General features: G+C 35.6%; 1 protein-coding gene across 6 annotated transcripts in view; it reads right to left on the reverse strand.

Annotated features, from left to right (window-relative positions):
• The window catches only part of LOC110103930, a 135,529-nt gene that overhangs the window by 98,589 nt on the left and 16,599 nt on the right, over positions 1-20,341 (reverse strand). For all 6 annotated transcript variants that reach the window (XR_002304008.2, XR_003701372.1, XM_020832825.2 and 3 more), the window contains one exon: positions 7,813-7,888. Coding sequence is in view for 4 of the 6 variants with exons in the window: in XM_020832825.2 (XP_020688484.1) it covers positions 7,813-7,888 (76 nt within the window). In the remaining 2 variants the exon portion in view is untranslated. The remainder of the gene's footprint in view (positions 1-7,812; positions 7,889-20,341) is intronic.

The raw sequence follows: 20,341 nt of genomic DNA on the forward strand, positions 1-20,341 counted from the left end.
CAAATCTTTAAAATTAAAATCAAAGTTGGAAGCACAAAGCAAGGGAGTAAGACCGTGACGAAGTATGCCACCATTCTACAAAATCTATGGCAAGAACTTGATCACTATAGGTGCATAGAAACCAGATGTCCAGAAGATGTTGCGATCATAAAGAACTTTATTGAAAAAGATAGAGTTTATGATTTTCTTGCATGACTAAATGCAGAATTTGACCAAGTTAGGGTTCAAATTCTTGGCAAGGAGGAGACGCCATCACTCAATGAAACCATTTCCCTCATCCGCGCAGAAGAAAGCCGACGAGTGATGTTAGAACCGAAGGCAATTGAAAGCTCAGCAATGGTGATGAACAAAGAATCGTCATGGAAGGAAAATGGTAAAGATTCTTCGAAGTTTAAAGACAAGGACTCACTTTGGTGCAGCTATTGCAAAAAGTCAAGACACACAAAGGTGTGGTGGCAAGATCTAGTGCAGAAGCAGAATATCGAGCTATGGCCTTGGGAATATGTGAGCTACTGTGGATTAAAATAATCCTAGAAGACTTAAAGGTTAAGTGGGATGAGCCCATGAAACTACATTGTGACAACAAATCAGCAATCAGCATAGCCCACAATCCAGTCCAGCATGATAGGACCAAGCACATAGAAGTGGACAGACATTTTATTAATGAAAAACTAGACAGTGGTCTAGTAAGTGTCGACCATGTATCATCAAAGGATAAACTTGCAGATATCCTTACTAAAGGATTGGACAGTTCTGTCTTTCTCAGAATGATTGACAAGCTGGGTATGACAGATCCATATTTCCCAGCTTGAGGGGGAGTGTTGAAATCCAGCCGTTCGCAGTGCAAAGGATCCGACGGACACAAAGATCAATCCATGGGATACTCTCATGGATCACGCCATAATGAAGGAACTTGCAGATATCCTTACTAAAGGATTGGACAGTTCTGTCTTTCTCAGAATGATTGACAAGCTGGGTATGACAGATCCATATTTCCCAGCTTGAGGGGGAGTGTTGAAATCCAGCCGTTCGCAGTGCAAAGGATCCGACGGACACAAAGATCAATCCATGGGATACTCTCATGGATCACGCCATAATGAAGGAGCGAATTTAGGAAAGATTTTTATGTATTATTTATATATTAAATCTGCAATTTATTATTTCCTCATTAGGATATCCTGTATAGATCTATAAATAGGGAGGATTGTAATGAATAATTTCAAGCTTTTCCCTCTCAAATTCTCAGTTTTAACACATAAGTATCATATATATGTATAAATGCTTTCTAACTTTAATTTCTCTTTCCCTTTATGTAGTCCCTTTACATACCAATTCTTTCAAATATTCGTATTTGTATATATATTTGCTTATTTCATATGTAATAGTTTCCAAAATAAAGCATAAGTCTTAAAGCATTTATATAACATGCTCCTTTCAAAATGAAATAGAAAATACAATAAAGAGAAATTCTATAAAATACCCACTTTGATCCTTCAATTTTTAATCCTTGGTACAACCTAAAGAAATTCATAACCATGAAAATTTATCATTTAACTTCCATTAATTTTTCATAAATATTCATTTAATTAATAATTATCTCAAATCTAAATTTTATTTTCTTGTTGAATTCTTGAAGAATCAAACTCCTACAACTTGATATCTCCCTTTCTAAAATCCCTTAATTCATACAATATAAACTTTCATGAAAATGTGATTTAATAACAAAATTTAATAAAAATTATACAATAGGAAAATTCACTTACAAATAGGGATTTCTCCAAATCCTAAAATCCTTCTTTCTCTCCCAAAATCCTTTCTCCTCAATTTTAATCTTTTCATTTTCCTTTATTAAAACATCACTTGCTTTAGATGAAACAAAACAAGGGAATTTATACATAAATGGGAAAAAATTTTCAACAAACCTTCTTCCCTCTTTCCCTCGGTTGTTCCTCTCATTTACCGTCGTTTCTTCCAAATCTCCACTTCTTTAGTGATAAGAATGAGAAAGGAGTTAAGAGGAGTGGTTAAACTTTATCCCCAATCACAATCTTCCGCTCAAAATAGCAAAATGAATCTCCAAACTCCTCCCCTCGCATAAGTTCGGCCGTCAAGCATGCGGTTTTTGCGTCTGTCTGTTCTACCTGATATTGTGCGTTCGCAGCATTTTATTAGAAGCTGACCGGCATGCCCCTTCTTTCGACGTGGCCTCAGCTTGTCTTACCCCCACCGACTTTTCATGAAAGACTCCATGGGGTGAGTGGCAATCTCATCCTCTCTCTTTTGTTTCTTAGGAGGACCCTCCTCTAGACGCCATATGCTCAACCTCCAACTCCACAACCCCCTTATATTCCTTGGTGAGAAGATGCTCTTCAAGGAAGTTAAGCGCCTCTAGGTATTTAGGGTTTACGCAGCTCAACATGCCACTAACAAAGGAAACCCATTAGTACTAAGGCAAGCAGAATACCTGCAAATTTTAGAGAAAAAAATAAGAAGCTACACTACTTGCCATAAAAGTTGTCGTATATATGTAGCAGACCAGGTGATGGAAGATCACTAGTGATTTCCCTAGTTGAAGCTACTAGAAGGATTTTGAATGAAATGTATGATGAATATGGTGGCACTTTCATAATCAACATATGCATGCAAACAAACTAGTGGAAATCCACAAGGAATGAAATTGTAATTAAATGGCAAATGTTCATCATAATGGGTTCGTAAAGGATTTGTGATTCTCATCATAACACACACAAGCGAATGTTACAAGTTATCAATCAACATGCATGGGGAGATTATTGATGAATGCAATCCATTCAACAGTCAATGTTAATATACAAGGTGAATGTGCTAATTCTACCTACAAACAACGAAACTAGTGGTACTTCATAGATGATGAATCATTTATGAATAATAAAGATTGGCATACACAAGGATACAATGATTCTTTGACAAAAGATACATGACGAATGTGATGACTTGCTAACCATCATACGCAATGTAGTAGGTCTACAAGCAAAGAAAGAAGAATTTCAAGGATATAACTTCCTTTCAACCAGTGTTGGCCAGTTTATAAATAAATACACAACATTCTATCTACAAGAAATCATGCTTGATGTAGTCCATTGGGAAGATAACAACTACTAAAATGCTATGAATACAAAGGAGCATGAGTAAAACACATAAGAAATGGTGATAAATGAAAGCACCTACAAGTTATGTAGAAAGAGCTGATAAATATTATAATGCTCTTGTAGTCAACCATCATTCAACAGCAAGCAAATGTATTGGACCTCTACATGCAAGGATGAAAGATCTGCAATACATACAATCTATCTATGAATACAGATGTATGTACAACATTCCATCTATGGGTAGATCCAGAAAAATTTCAATAAATGCAGTATCCTGAAGTCAATTGCAGCCTATGAATGAACACATCTACCTACCTATGAGCCACAATAGTGAATGTACTAAAAAGGCCAAAGATTATAGCCACCTGTTGTACACCTAACATGCCTCCCACAAGAAAGATATAAGGGAGTTGTAGCAGATAGCGACATCTACCAAAATAAGGCAGAAGATTAGTTAGTGCACTACGATCCACCTACAGAAAGCAATGAGTAGTGCACGATAGTATACATGTACGAAACAACGAACAACTCTATTCAGAAGCTGCTACACCACGTCACCGGATTCGCAACTTTTACGTAAGCGGACATAAGGCGTCTACAATTACTTTCAAAGTACCCCCGCACGTGCACCGTAGTTTGTATACACGTAGATACACTAAAAGGGTAAAAGCAATCATAAAACCCGCATGGGCCCCGGCGAGCGTGTTATAAATACACACGTGACGTCCAGGGATGCTGCGCGGGTTATTAAATTTGAACCCAATCCTCCTAAGCAGGTAAAAAGAAGTCGACAGTGTATAATTAAAAAAATACACCCAAACCGCCGCATGGGCCCCGGCGAGCGTGTTATTGGTACACACGTGACGTCTAGAGATGCTGCGCGGGTCGATAAGTAGATTCAAGTTCGAACCCGATCCTTTTATGCAAATTAATAGGAGTCGACAGGGTTCGAACCTTCAAACAAATACACTGTTGTGGGGATAAGTATAATTATTTTAATACATTCATATTAGGTCTTTAAGGCCTATAATCAAGAGAATTCACTAACAAGGGCATAAAATCGATGAAACCCGATCCTCTATCAGTAAGTTGATAAGGTCGACAAGGTTTAGTCAATGAATGACCCCACAACCAGATGATGGCCGTGTTGAATGTTTATTTCACAAATATTTTTTTTAATGTCTCCCAAATATCTAAATGCCTATCAAAATCCAAAACTCCACAAAATCCGAAATTCCAGAACCCGAATGTCAAATATTTAAAATCAAAATCTAACCATAAACCACTTAAAGCAAAATCTATCCACCCTCCGCAACAATTTGCCGGGGTGAACAAATTAAGATTTACTTCAGCTCACAAAGAGCTAATGCCTAGTCGAAAATATCACTATGATCCATTCTCAAACAATCTCCTGCCAGTAAGGATGTGGTACGTGTCCTCTAACCGGCGGTTTTGCCGCCAAATGGCATCGCAGGATAAACGGTTATGACCCGGGGCCCTCTGAACCGAGTGGTTTTACCGCCAAATGGCACCACGAAATACCGGTTATGAACAGAGCCAATACATTCCTTGTGACATCAAATCCTTGAGATATGAATCAATAGAAAATATGATCGATAGGGCACAAAACCCTCTGTTAGCTAAGGTAGATTCAAATTTGTCCTCTTAGACAAACATTCACCCCAGGTCTACAAGGTCCCTTTGGACGAAGCAACACATGGCTGTCGACAAGGATCCTTCTATCAGGTTGGGTCGACTACCTCCTCTGACTAAGTAGACCAGGGACCGCGATGGCCCGGGACGATGGAACCATAGGATCTTGATCGGGTCTATCATCCATTCCCCCACCATCCGCTTTAAGTGAAAGATGGTGAAAAATTTTATTTTAAATATCAAATCCGAACTTCAAACCATCCAAATTTCTCAATATCCAAATCCTTCAAATTCCAAATTTCCAAACATCCAAATCTATGTTGCTACTATATGTCAGATAACACATATCTCTACGTATCTGATTGACGACTAGCCTTAATCGAAAGTTCTCTCTAGTTATCGGGAGGGGTAATTAACTATAGGGGCTTGCGCCTTAGGAAACCAGAACTAATATCATAAAGTCCTCACAAAATGAGGGTGAAATCTCTGAGTAGTGTCTTTTCTACAAACCCATATGCCTTCCAAACTTTACCCCGGAACTTATTCCGTTAAAACTCCCTCGCCGAGAATAAAAAGCACGATCAGTGCGGGCAGAGGCCGGGGCCGAATTTTCGGAGCACACAGTAGTAACTTCTACTTAATCCCTTATTACCATTTGGTAGCAATAATAAAAGCTCTCCTTTAATTCATTTGTGTTTTTCATAACTCATCTTCTAAAGAGTCAATTGAATCAGTGAGTTAAATGTATACGAGTACATGCCCAAGCAAGTGTTTCATAAGTACCTAGCAGGTTTTAGCTAAAGCATTTGACCATAGCAACCACATTGCCCATCACAAGCACTTATCAGTATGAAGAGTGACTCATCCCAACCGACTGGATCCTCGCATTGATTCATCCAACCCTCAGAAACAACTTATCTTGGCATAAATTAAACTTCCAAGGTCATCATCATCATCCAGACCATCAGGCTATCGCTAACATCTCCCGATCCAGCTACAGAAAGTGCACGCCTTAAGGGCCACTGATCATACCCTCCAAACTCAATCAAAACCTCAACTTGCAATCATCGTCGCCTGAAAGAATTTGCGCCCTTCACACTCAGAGGTCCATACACTACCTCTAGGGACTCGCCGCCCATTTAGAGGACTCACCCACATAGGCTCATCACGTATGCTATATCATAAGGACTCGCCCAACCCGAGAAGGCTTGCCTAAAGAACTCACTCTAAAATAGAGGGTCATGTCAAAGGCACAAAACCACATGGCTACCAATCTAGCCACATCCAATATAATAAATAATGGGTCAAAGTAATTTTTTTTTTCTTTTTATTGTAGTCTCCTAAGTTCTATAAATAAAGGGTGAAGAGATATTTGAAGATTTTTCGATCTTCTATAATACATTGGGTTTTTATCTCTCTCTCTCACTTTCCAAACTCACTCGAACCTCTCTTAGTTCTTTAGTCCTTATCTAGAAGATTGCTTGCTAGTAAAATCAAGGGTCATCCAACAACACATTCGAATCCAATAGTGCAATTACAACTTTGATAGGTAATCAACAACTAACAAACAATAATCAGACAAAGTAAAGAAAGGAAAACTGAGATTTTTATTTATTCCATGCAGTTCAAGAAATGCAACTATACCAATGTAGACCTGTCAATATTTGACCCGACCCGAAAACCCGACCCGAACCCGACCCGGAATTTTCGGGTTTGGGTTGACCCGAACCCGAAGCGGGTCGGGTTCGGGTCCGGGAAACCGACCCGTTTGCAAAAACGGGTCGGGTTCGGGTTGACCCGACGGGTTGCCGGGTCAACCCGAAAACCCGTTTAATTTAAAAAAATTTGATTCCCGCTGCTCTAGCCCGCCTTGCCCGCTGCCTTGCCCGCCTTGCCCGCTGCCCGCTGCCCTAGCCCGCCTTGGCGTGACCCGAAATTGACAGGTCTATACCAATGAAACCTTAGTCGTATCATTTCATATCTCTCTTTTTTTTTAAACAATAAAGGGGTTCTCGTTACGACAAACCAATAGGAGCACCTCCGTTTTCATGCCAACAAGAGAGAAAGGTGTGTGATGATTCATAGCCAGCAGAGGTGTTTAGGTCATTTTACGTGAGATGGTTGGAGAAGTGAGGTGTTTAGGTCATTTTACGTGAGATGTTTAGGTCATTTTACATTTGAACTTTGAGTGAGGTGTAGGCTCAAGTCAGATCTCAAGTAGAAGTTGATTGGGGTTTGTTGAGTTTAAATTTGAAGAAGAGTGTTGCATTGAAGGTCATTTTAAATTTCAAATCAAAGACAATGCTGTTGAGATTGTAAGGAGAGATGAGGAGATTTTTAACCCAGTTATTTGTCTTTCCTTACATCATTGTACCATTAAAAATAAGTGTTGTTTGTTTGGCCCCAACTAGCTATTGCCAAAATAAGGCTTTGACTGACCTGAATTTTTGCAGCCATTAAGACCACTCTAATTCAACGAGTATTCATATCCTAAGAGCGGATCTTTTTTATTTCAGCTGTCCCTCAAGCTCTAGGATGGAAAGTTCTCAAATTTATACTTCCATTTCCTTCATAAAGTTTCGACTTGCTAGTTACATCACTGTACGTATACAATCTTTTAAGCTATCACTCAGAATCTCCAATGAAAGCTGACAAAGTATTTGCGTGATCTCAGAATGGATTAACAGATAATCCTTGAGGTAACGCCCAAGTCAAAAATGATGTGTATTAGGCTAACTCCAAAAATGATGGCTCTAATATCGTAAAACGCATAAAAAATACACAGTTGACTATTTCCTGTTCTGACATGAGGACATTCACTATTTCAAAGTAAAGCATAATAATCTCATCAGCATAATTTTCCCTGAAGTTGCACGGGTAATTTGTAAATAGCTTCTGGAGCTAGAAAAGAAATATAAGCATAACCCATTTAACTTTGTTATAAGGAAAATTATTGAAATAATTCTTTAAGTAAGACTCGAGACAGCTCAGATAAGATTCCAAGAATATCAAACGTAAGCATCAAAAGTACCTTTTGCTACTTCTTTAGGAGAGTCCCCAGTCATACCGCCTAAATCAGCAAACCTAGAGAGTGTTGGCTTATAGATCTGCAACATTAATATTAATCAACCATATATGGCACGTGTATATGTATGCATTACATTTCTAGTCACAAAGACAATCGTAGTTCAATAGCCAAATGTTGAGAGGGTGAAAAGAAAACTTAATTACAAAAGATTTCTTGAATTCAGCTTCAACGGATAGAATACCCGCTCAAAAAACAGTAAAAATAAAAAGTTGTGGAGTAGACATTTAGATTAAGGTTTCGTTTGGGACGGCTTTCTTACTGATTCTTAAAATAGCTTTTTAGAATATAAATTAAAAATTTTGTATTAAAAGGTATTTTAAGAAGCAATAAGAAAACTGTCCCAAACGAAGCCTAAGTTTCCTATGCTATCAGTGCATGCTATAGAATTGATGATTAAGAGCATGAAGCAAAAACAAAATAATTATTAATCTGAGTGTTTTAATGCAGCAGAATAAATGAAATGATTCGCTAAAGTGCCGTACCCGATTTGGCCCCAAAATCTGCACTTGCTCTTCTAAGATTGTGTTATAATGTCATCTAGAGATAATATGTATGTGAATTGAAAATGCATGATAAACTTTGATGTTCAAGGTAGAAAACTAATAGCAAAATTAATTCTAATACCTAGGATGACTTTTGATGTTATTCTAAGAATGGCCTGGTTAATAAAATATTTTGCTACAATTGAGTGTTAGAACAAAAGAGTAAGGTTTGATTTGCCTAACAAGAAGTCAGTTTACTTTTCATGTGTAATATTGTGGTGTCTTCCCTAGTCAGGACATTAAAATTTAGTAAATAGAGATGTGGGGAGTTGATGCTTTTCAGTGAAAATTGAAGTAATAAATAAAGATGTTCAAGAACTGAAGAATATTTCAGTTATACCAAAATCTTCTGATGTGTTTCTAGAGCAATTACCAATAATTGCCACCTAGAAGAGAAGTAGAATTTGGAATTGAACTGCAGCTAATAACATCAACTATATTTAAGCCTCTTAATAGAATGGCTCCTAAAGAATTGCAGAATTTGAAATGTCAGCAGCAAAAATTGATCAACAATGGAATCATCAAACCAAGTAATTCACCTTAGAGCGCATGACCTTTTTGCTAAGAAGAAAAATGGATTAATAAGAATCTGAATGGACAGAAGAATGTGACAATAGATTTCAAGAATTAAAAAGACATCTGATAACTGCGCCAATGTTAACTATTCCATCAAGAATAGAAGAATTATAGCGATGATCTCTGAGATGTGTCCGAACGCAAAATGGAAAAGTAATAATGTATGCATCAAGACATTTGAAATCACATGAGACAAAGAATCCAACCCATGTTCTAGAATTAACAGTGGTAGTCTTTGCTTGAATTTTTGGAGATACTATTTGTATAAAGCAAAATGTAAAAAATGTAAAATATTCATTGATCGTCAAAATTTGAAATATTTCTTCACCAAAAGAGTTAAATTTGAGACAAAAAAGCCAATTTGAATTAATGAATGACAATGATCTTAATATTCACCATTGTTTATGCAATAATAAGAAAGTCTGCAAGTATCACAAATTCAATGTTAACTAAAAATTCTCAGATACTTAAGGAAATGAAAGCCTTGCAATTAGGGTCTTAAGATTTGATGATATAGTTGTACTGTATCAGTCGATTGTGAAGCCAACTTTAATTGAAAGAATTAAAGAATTTCAGAAATTTGTTGAGCAAATCCATTTAGGAAAGTGGCAATAGAATACTGCTGATGAAGGTGATATTATGAATAAGCGGTATTTATGGGTACCCAATGATTTTGATTTGAAGTAGAAGAATTTGCACGAAGCTCATCTTCCGGATATAATATTCATCGAGGAAGCATAAAAATATACAAGGATTTAAAATTAGTATTTTGGTGGCCAAGTATGAAAAAAAATGTTATGGAGTATGTATTTAAGTGTGAAGCATGGTAGATTGTTAAGGCTGAACATTAGAGATCAAGCGAGTTTTTATAATCATTAATAATTCCAAAATTAAAGTGGGAAGAAATTGCAATGGATTTTATTGTGAGCTTTCCCAGGTCCAGATAGAGTTGTGATTGCATCTTGGTGATAATTGACAGCTTGGATAAGTCAGCATTTTTTTTTCCTATCAAGAAAATATATTTAGTTTGATAACATGGCAAGATTCTATTTGAAAGGAAATTGTAAGATTATATGGCATTTTAAAAGTGATAGTATCAGACAGAGAAGATAGATTTACTTCAAAATTATAAAAGAGTATTCATGAAAACTTGGGCAACAAAATTACATCTCAGAACAACATTTCTTCCTCAGACTAATGGACAATCTAGAAGAATTATTTAAGTACTAGAAAATTTATTAAGATTATGTGTATTGAATTTTAGAGGATTTTGGAAAGATTACATTCAAATTATTGAGTTTGCATACAACAATAATTATCAATCCAGTACTCAAAAAATGGCATTCTATGAAGCATTCATGGCAAAAGATGCAAAACCCCATTAAGTTAGGCCGAAAAAAGAATAAGATTGTTGATGGGTCCAAAGTTAGTCGATGAAGCTACAAAGAAAATTGGATTAATGAAAGATATATTAAAGACTCATCCGAATCATCAACATACCCCAAGCACAAAATTATAGAATCTAAAGTTGGATATTTTGTATTTTTTAAAGTTAAAAAATGAAAGACCACCCTCTGATCATGGAGGGAAATTGCGTCGGGAAATTGCGTCTCAAATGTATCGTACTTTTTAAAATTATTGAGATGATAATGGGGTTGCCTACATATTGGTACTAAATTGCCCTTAAAAACTTAGTGATAGGAAATACTTGATTCCAAGTATTTCCTAATCACTTTAGCCAAAGATCTCACAGCAAACTGCTGTCCACAGCAGGAAATCAGCCAAAACAGTGGGAAAACGCGAGAAAACGATAGAAACACGAAGTAAGAACTTGTATTTTACTAGAAGATGAAAGGACAATAGCAAAGATACAAGGATCCTCTATTCGAGAGGAGGATCGCACTCTCCCAATCTCTAGAATTCAATCTAGAGCCCTAGCCACCAAAGAAGAACAAGAAAAACTTTCACAAAATATCTCCTCACCCTAATCCCCCCTTTTCTCCCCTACTTAATGCATACAATTCAAATCTAAAACAAAAGGACCTAATTACCCTTGCTTCCCCTCCTTTTGGCTCCAAGAAACAATTCAAACTTCAAGTGGACCCCACCCCTCTCCCTTCTTCTTGTGTCCGCCGGCCCTCCTGGCGTAGACGAACAAAGCCGGCCCAAGGGGCTGGGCCGGCTGGACCGGTCCTCCTTGGACCGGTCTAACACTTAGCTATTCGTCTAATTTTTTATTTAAACTAAGTAGGAACTTGTACAATTGTTCATATTCCACTATCTTCCTGCATTGCTATTCTAACTCTCTTCAATGCATTTCAATTTTATTTCATCAAAGATATCAAATTCTTGTCAAAATGAGTTAAAAGAGTTTATATCATTACTATATCATCACTATATCATCCTCTTAACACAAGTTATGGAGAATGAACTTGATTATGACTATGGCCAAGGTATTGACAATGTTGGAGCAAGTCTCTTTTGCCGCATCCCCCCAATTTTTTTTTGTATTTTATCCAATTTAATTTGTAATGGAATGATTAACATCACCATATTATTTTCCATTTCCATGATCAAACTTAAGGTGTTTGTCATTGAGTGTGTGAACTGCTCCCATGAGATATTCATCCTTGACTTTCAAACAGATAAACATCATTGTTGATTGACACCATTGGATGAAATTCTTCCCAAAAAGCTTGTGTATGTGACAAAATGAACACAAGTTTTTGATTAGATAGTATTGTACTATTGTGTAGAATAGTGGACCAATTCTAGATATCATCTCATACAAGTTGCTTCTTCTAACCAGCCATGAGCAAGGGCATATGCGTGAACAAAAGAAAGAAGGAAAAAAATAAGCAGAATAGCTAAGAAAATTGCTGTAAAATTTGGTAGAAGTGAAATATTTTAAAATCTATTTATCTTAACAGGACCTTTTAGAATAACATAATAAATAAGACCACTAAGTATAATATAAATTAAATAAAAAAATTGAATGCACATAATCTTTGAAGAATATAGATAACAGTAAAACCTAGGTTCTATATGAGATATTAAAATTAGTATAGTTATGGGAGATCCTAGAATGCCATGGCGATCAAATCTTTTAAATGAGATTTAGAAACCAAATGGATGACAAAACATTAGAAAAGAAACATTTTAATACTAATATTTCAAAACAAAGAAAAATAATTTAGGAAAATACAATGAAGCTATGGGAGATAACAATGGTAGATGAACTTTAAAAAATAATGTCAATAAAAAAGAATTAATTTAATTTCATATCCGAAAGATCCACTTTAAAAGCTATTTATTGCTAAGATAATTAATCAAAAGGTATATAGAGCACAGAAAGATCTTCATATGATTTTCAATTATCTTGAGAGAATAATAAAAGAAAAAGATAAATGAATTGGTGTGCATAATCAAAATATGAGGGTATTAAAGGTATGTTCAAGTTCTTGTAGATAAGTGTAATGAAGCGCTGATTAGTATTATTAATACTTATAGAGTGACCAAAGAATTCCTAATCACATTAGTATTACATCAAGAATTAATATTACAACTGAAACTTTTCTTTCTTTCTTCCTTTCTTTTTTCTTTTTTGTTTTGTCTGTAATGTGGTTACAAAGCATATCAAAAACATATCTTTGTATACTAATGTGATAGCTTACAAGAATGTATCATGCATATGGCATATATTTGTTAACTAAGAGCTTTGCTAAAATAAGTAAAACAATGGAAAAAATGGTCAAAAATAAGGGAGGCCAGTAAAACAATGACCAATTATATAAAATGAATTTGAGTCAATGTAAAATTTATAATCAACAACATATATTGCTTGAAGTTTAGTGCACAACATGATAGGTTTATGTATCATGCATCTAGCATACAAATGAAAGGACATATAGATAAGAATAGAACTTCTAGAATGTAAAACCCAAAAAATGTCATTTTAGACTTCGCACGCTTTTCGATGCGTCACAATGAGATTTAAGTGAATTTTTCAAAGTCGTCGGATTTTGATAAAAATAATTTTATAAAATTCTACACAAAATTCTATGATGCGGGCATCAGACCCTTAATGTTCCCTCAAGGATGTGGCCGATGATCGACGGCTATGATGACGCCTTTTTATTTCAATTATATGTGATGTATTTATTTATTTTCTGTCTTTTTCCATTTACGCCCTTGCTTAGGGGATTAATTCTTTGTAAGCCCCGAGGGCATTGTTGTCTTTTATTTTTCCCTTCTTGTATTTGTCTATTTAAGTTCCTCCTCTTCGTGGAGAAGGTCTAATGTAGATTATTATGAAAGTTTCTACCTTTTTGCTCTTGTGAGAGTTGAGAGTTCTTGGAGAGAACTTGGAGAAAGTCCCTTGGTGAAGGGCAAAAGCAATACCCACCAGTCGCAGGAATCATCCGGGGCTCGGGGTCCGACTCTTCCCCTTGCTACCATCGCCGGCCCTCCTTCATTTGCCCTAGCCGTAAGTCATCTCCTCCCTAGCTCCACACGCCAGCCACCCACCAACCCTCCCCCTCCCACCGTCCACCACCCTTTTCCCCAAATCAGCCGCCAGCCACCTTGGCCTACCACCACTAATGATGATTTTCATCATCATTACATCTTGCCAAAAATTCACCCAAATAATTTAGGAGAACTTTTAATTTGAAATTCAAATTTGAATTTCAAATTAAAAGTTCTCCTAAATTATTTGGGTGAATTTTTGGCAAGATGTAATGATGATGAAAATCATCATTAGTGGTGGGAGGCCAAGGTGGCTGGCGGCAAGGAGGTGGGAGGGCCGGTGGCTGATTTGGGGAAAAGGGTGGTGGACGGTGGGATGGGGAGGGTTGGTGGGTGGCTGGCGTGTGGAGCTAGAGAGGAGATGACTTACGGCTAGGGAAAATCAAACGCTGTCCAGACGCATCAGATTGTTGATCACACCTTCAAGAAGGTTCATGGATGCCACCTACCTCCTTCCAAGCCTTCCTATGAACACCAGAGCTTCGTATACTTCATACTTCGGGTAAACTCGACCTCCGACTCTTTTAGCCTCTTAGTTTATTTCTCCAACGTGGTTATATTTTGATTCACAAAGATGTTGTTGGTCCCTCCGCTAAAGCCTAGTAATAGGAAGAGTTGAGTGAAGGTTTCCTTGTAGTAGCTAGTCTTAATGTTAACAAAGGGATTTATTGTTGAGATCATTCACGTATGCAAAAGTAGATTAAATTGATTGATTTTTATGCTCTTAACTTCTATGCACGTAATTTAACCAACGTTATTTATCACTTTAATATTTTATTTTATCGTTCAAATCAACATGAGATCTTGCTTATTATTGTTCTCTAAAACTAAACATGCAAACGACCTTAAGCATCTCATCTTCCCATGACTGTTCTACATCATTCTAAGAAATTTGATATATAGAATTTATATTTAATTTTGTTTATTTTGGAAGTTAACAATATTAGAAGTTTGAGTATACCTAAACTACCCCTACTATTATTAATGCGAATGTGAAGCTTTGGAGGGCAAATTGGTCTTTGGACTTATCCCTAACCATCCAAAGCCTCTTAAGGGACCGAATCCCTTCGGTCCCTTCTCATTTCTGCTAGGCAGAACGAAGATAGAGGGAGACGGATGGAAGGAGGGCGGCGGGAGCAAGTCGACGGTAGCTGCTAGGACAGATTCCGGCGGCCATTCATGGGGGAAAATATAGAGGAAGGCTAAAGGAAGACTAAGGTGAGTTTCTATGCAAAATATTCCTTTTCTTTCCCATGGATTTTTAAGATGAAGAACCTAGGGTTTGAAAAAAAACTTCTCTTTTCTTAGGAGGAATGTTCGGGAAGGTTTAGGAGATACTTTTATGCTTGGAAATGGAGTTTTTGTTCAAAATTTTTGAGTTGAAAAAATTATGATTTTTCTCTAAATTTGAAATTTTGAAAGTGCTTTTACAAATATGGTTCATAAGGGTCCTAAGAGGGTTTTTAAGGGTATAAATTGAGTTTTTCTTACAAAATGGTATTTTCCTAATTTTTAAAATTAATAAATCCGAAAATAATTACATTAATGTCAATTAAGAATTTAGGTTAATGATAGATTTAAGGATTTATGTTAATGACATTGATTTATGGTAATGATATTCATATCACTAAATGAAAAAGAATTTAGATTAGACATTTATTTATGTTAATGATTTCTTTATATTAATGATTATGAATTAAGGTTAATGTTGGGTAAGGAGAATTTTGGAATGCATAAGGGCTCTTTTATGTTAAGATTATTAATGTACTCTCTTTAGAAATGTTTGAAGTAGATTAGAACATAATAAAAAGAATATGAACCATTGATATTGCTTTAGGATTGAGAGCTCTAAGTTGAATGTTTAAAATCTTATTAATATTATTTGAATAGTGAAAGTTGAGACGAGTATTGGGATCTACAACAAAACTTGAGGTTTTGGAAATATTAAAGCTTGGAAGCATTCAGGTAAGTATACATGGTTCTTTATTACAGTAATACTTTCGTTTATCTCAAGTTTTATGATTTGAAAGTTCAAACATGTTTATGAAATCTTTATGATTAATTTAGATCATGATTTTGTTATTCTTGTCAAATGGTTGATTATGCAAAGTATATGTTACATTTTATGACATTATATCATAAAGTTTATATGTTACAGAAATGAGATAATAAGATTATGATATGATTGTTATATTGAGTAATTGTATGTGCATACTGAATAGATGGAGCTCACCCCCTTATGATACTAGCTGGAGACGCTATACTCGTGCACATTAAAATGGTAAAGGTTATGAAAAAGGAAATGGTAAAAGAGTACTTTTATGATACTAGACGGTGGCTCCTGTGACGGTTGTAATATATATGAAATGAGAAGGTTGCGAATATTGATATGAATATGGAAATGAAAATGAAAGATATGATTTTATGATATGTGATATGTTTAATGACATATTTATAAAAAATCAATTTATGTTATATTTTAAATGAAATGTGGCGTCAAACATATTGTTTATTTTGCCTTGATTACTGTAGTTTAGAAAGGTGTTTTACTTAGTAAGCGTTGGCTTATTATTAGTTGTTCACATTTTTCAGATTTAATTATTTTAAATCAAAATGAGTAGAAGAGGCGGAAATGTCTACCGTAGACGTGGGGCTCCGAAAGAAAGATATATATGTTTATTATATCAGTTGATAGATATTTTGAAGTTTAGTGGCTCTTTCAAATTTATTGAGTTAGTTTAAGGGAAATTAAAAATTTAGTCTACCGTCTGACCTCCGTTCCCGCCTCGCCTATGCGAGCTCACCGGGCCGGGTCATGACAAACGTGGTATTAGAGCAAAGGTTTAGGAATATTGAACAATATGAAAGAGCCAATAGGATGATTCTATAGGTTAGAGAAGATATAGGGTATGTGCTTTGTAGAGAAGATATAGGGTATTTAGTAGTTTATCTTATTATGTTATATCATATATTTTGACGTTGATTGGATTATTTTGTTATGATATTTTAGATGTTTAGTTTGTTATGTTCCAATGTAGAAGTTTATGTTAATGGAAATGGAAGATGTTGATTGATTTGTAACTAGAAGTTGTATGTAAATTTCGGGGACGAAATTTTTATTAGGAGGGGAGAATTGTAAAGCCCGAAAAATATCATTTTAGACCTCGCATGCTTTTCGATGCGTCGCGACGAGATTTAAGTGAATTTTTCAAAGTCGTCCGATTTTGACGAAAATAATTTTATAAAATTCTACGCAAAATTCTAAGAAATTTGATATATATAACTTATATTTAATTTTGTTTATTTTGGAAGTTAAAAATATTAGAAGTTTGAGTATACCTAAACTACCCCTACTATTATTAATGCGAATGTGAAGCTTTGGATGGCAAATTAGTCTTTGGACTTATCCCTAACCGTCCAAAGCCTCTTAAGGGACCGAATCCCTTCGGTCCCTTCTCATTTTCGCTAGGCCGAACGAAGAGAGAGGGAGACGGATAGGAGGGCGGCGGGAGCAAGTCAACGGCAGCTACTAGGGCGGATTCCTGCGGCCGTTCATAGGGGAAAATATAGAGGAAGGCTAAAGGAAGACTAAGGTGAGTTTCTATGCAAAGTATTCCTTCTCTTTCCCTTGGATTTTTTAGATGAAGAATCTAGGGTTTGACAAAAACTTCTCTTTTCTTAGGAGAAATGTTAGGGAAGGTTTAGGCGATACTTTTATATTGGAAATGGGATTTTTCTTCAAAAATTTTTATTTGGAAAAATTAAGATTTTTCCCTAAAGTTGGAAATTTTGAAAGTGCTTTTACAAATATGATTCATAAGGGTATTAAGAGGGTTTCTAAGGGAATAAATTGAGTTTTTCTTACAATATGGTATTTTCCTAATTTTTAAAATTAATAAATCCGAAAAAAATTACATTAATGTCAATTAACAATTTAGGTTAATAATAGATAAGGATTTATGTTAATGACATTGATTTATGGTAATGAAAAATATCACTAAATGAAAAAGAATTTAGATTAGACATTTATTTATGTTAATGATTTCTTTATATTAATGATTATGAATTAAGATTAATGTTGGGTAAGGGGAATTTTGGAATGCATAAGGACTCTTTTATGTTAAGATTATTAATGTACTCTCTTTAGAAATGTTAGAAGTAGATTAGAATATAATAAAAAGAATAGGAACCATTAATATTGCTTTAGGATTGAGAACTCTAAGTTGAAGGTTTAAGATCTTATTAATGTTATTTGAACAGTGAAAATTGAGACGAGTATTAGGATCTACAACAAAGCTTGAGGTTTTGGAAATGGAAATATTAAAGCTTGGAAGCATTCAGGTAAGTATACATGATTCTTTATTACAGTAGTACTTTTTTTTCTCTCAAGTTATATGATTTGAAAGTTCAAACATGTTTATGAAATATTTATGATTAATTTAGATCATGATTTTGTTATTCTTGTCAAATGGTTGATCATGCAAAATATATGTTACATTTTATGACATTATATCATAAAGTTTATATGTTACAGAAATGAGATGATATGATTGTTATATTGAGTGATTGTATGTGCATGCTAAATAGATGGAGCTCACCCCCTTATGGTACTAGCTGAGGACGCTGTACTCGTGCACGTTATGAAAAAGAAAATGGTAAAGGAGTACCTTTATGGTACTAGACGGCGGCTCCTGTGACGGTTATAATATATACGAAATGAGAAAGTTACGAATATTGATATGAATAGGGAAATGAAAATGAAAGATATAATTTTATGATATATGATATGTTTAATGACATGTTTGTAAGAAATCAATTTATATTATGTTTTAAATGAAATGTGGCATCAAGCATATTATTCATTTCGTCTTCATTACTGTATTTTAGAATCGTGTTTTACTTACTAAGCGTTGGCTTATTGTTAGTTTTTAACATTTTTCATGTTTAATTATTTTAAATCAAAATAAGTAGAAGAGGCGGAAATGTCTACCGTAGATGTGGGGCTCCGAAAGAAAGGTATCTATGTTTATTAAATCAGTTTATAGATATTTTGAAGTTTAGTGGCTCTTTCAAATTTATTGAGTTAGTTTTAAAGAAATTAAAAATTTAGTCTACCATCCGACCTCCGTTCCCGTCTCGCCTATGCGAGCTCATGATGTAGACAAAGGGAGGAAAATCAACTCAGGTCCAAAGTAAATCAATTTTGGCCTCCCTCGAGTTTACAAGCTCAATCAAAATTGAGCTGAAATTTTAGCTCATTTATGAGCTGGTCTTTAGTTCATTTATTAAACTAAGGGTTAGCTTATTATTAGCTATGATTTTAGTTCATATTTATCTTATATTAAATGTACTTTTTATGCTTTTTATGTTTTTAATTATGTAGGTCTCTTGGAATTCCAAACCGGCTTTTGGAATTCCAAGAAATGTCTTTTCCAATGCGGTGGCTCCTTGGCTTCCTCCCTTGGGCTGCTATTTTCCGTGCCTTGCCTCTTGGATTTCCGGCCGGTCGCTGGTTTTCCGCGCCTGGGCTTTTTCCCGTGGCTTTGGCGCCTTGGTTCCGAGCGGCCTCCTTGGCTCCCGCGGCTGCTCCTTCGGTTCTTAGGCTTGGGATGTTTTTCCGTGAAAAGCAAGGGCTTTTTATGGCTTGTGATGTTTGGGATTCCTATGGGAATTAAATGTTGTCTCTGTTTGTATTCCCCCTTTCATACCTATAAATATGAGGGGTTTGCTATGTTTTAAAAAAAGTAAATGAAATGTTATTTTTGGAAAAGGTATAACCTGCGGGTTTGCTTGGAAACGCTTGCGAGCTTTGTCCGTCTTCTTTCTCATCCCCTCCGGAAATCCTGCGGGCTCTTTCCAACCTTTCGTCTTGGCTTCTAATCTCTTCGTCTCTCTGCAAGTGCCACTCCACCTGTATCTTTCTTCCAAGTGCAGCAACTTTAAGGTGTCGTCTTTAATTTTAAGTTTGCAAGTCGTCGTCGTTTGTAAGGTTTTTTTTAATTTCTTCTTTTTAGTTTAATTTGAAATGTAAGAGTTTGTTTTTCACCTTCCTCTTCGTTGTTTCGTGGTTTAGTGGGTTTTTATCTCCCGTGCGGGCGAGGGGTATAGGCTTTCCTATATTTCTTGCCCCCACCAATTTGGTATCAGAGCAAGTTAGGAAGTCCTAGGTTTGTGAGTTTGTCAAGTTTTTTTTTATTTTGTTTGTCAAGTCAAGTTGTGAGTCTTGTAAGTCTTGTCGAGAGTTTTGTGAGTCTTGTAAGTTTTGTTGTGAGTCGTATTGTGAGTTTAAGTTTAGATTGGTTTATTTTGAGTCTGTTTTGAGTCTGTCAAAAAAATGAAAAACAACAAAAATATGGATTCATACAACGAGGAAATCAATTCAAATAATCCTGATGTCTCACTCCTGTTGGACAGATGGATTCCTACAGAAGGTGATTCAACGGATCCGCTTCAAGATCGTCTGTACAAGTTACAGTATCACATGTTCCTATGTGATCAAAAATTCGAGAAGTGGAAAAGATATCTACAACAGCAATTCGAGAAGGAACATGAAGAAATTTTAAAGAAATTTGGTGAGAAACTCAAAGAGCTGGATGAACAGTATGCACCTCCTCAAGAGAATCAAAAGCTAACTCATCGGGAGATGAGTTTTTCAAGAAGGGGAGAATCTGATGTAAACAAAGGGGGGGTCAACTTAGGTCCAAAATAAATCAATTTTGGCCTCCCTCGAGTTTACAAGCTCAATCAAAATTGAGCTGAAATTTTAGCTCATTTATGGGCTGGTCTTTAGTTCATTTATTGAACTAAGGGTTAGCTCATTATTAACT

This window comes from Dendrobium catenatum, unplaced genomic scaffold (genome assembly GCF_001605985.2).
Source record: "Dendrobium catenatum unplaced genomic scaffold, ASM160598v2 fragScaff_scaffold_756, whole genome shotgun sequence".
Classification (NCBI taxonomy): domain Eukaryota; kingdom Viridiplantae; phylum Streptophyta; class Magnoliopsida; order Asparagales; family Orchidaceae; genus Dendrobium; species Dendrobium catenatum.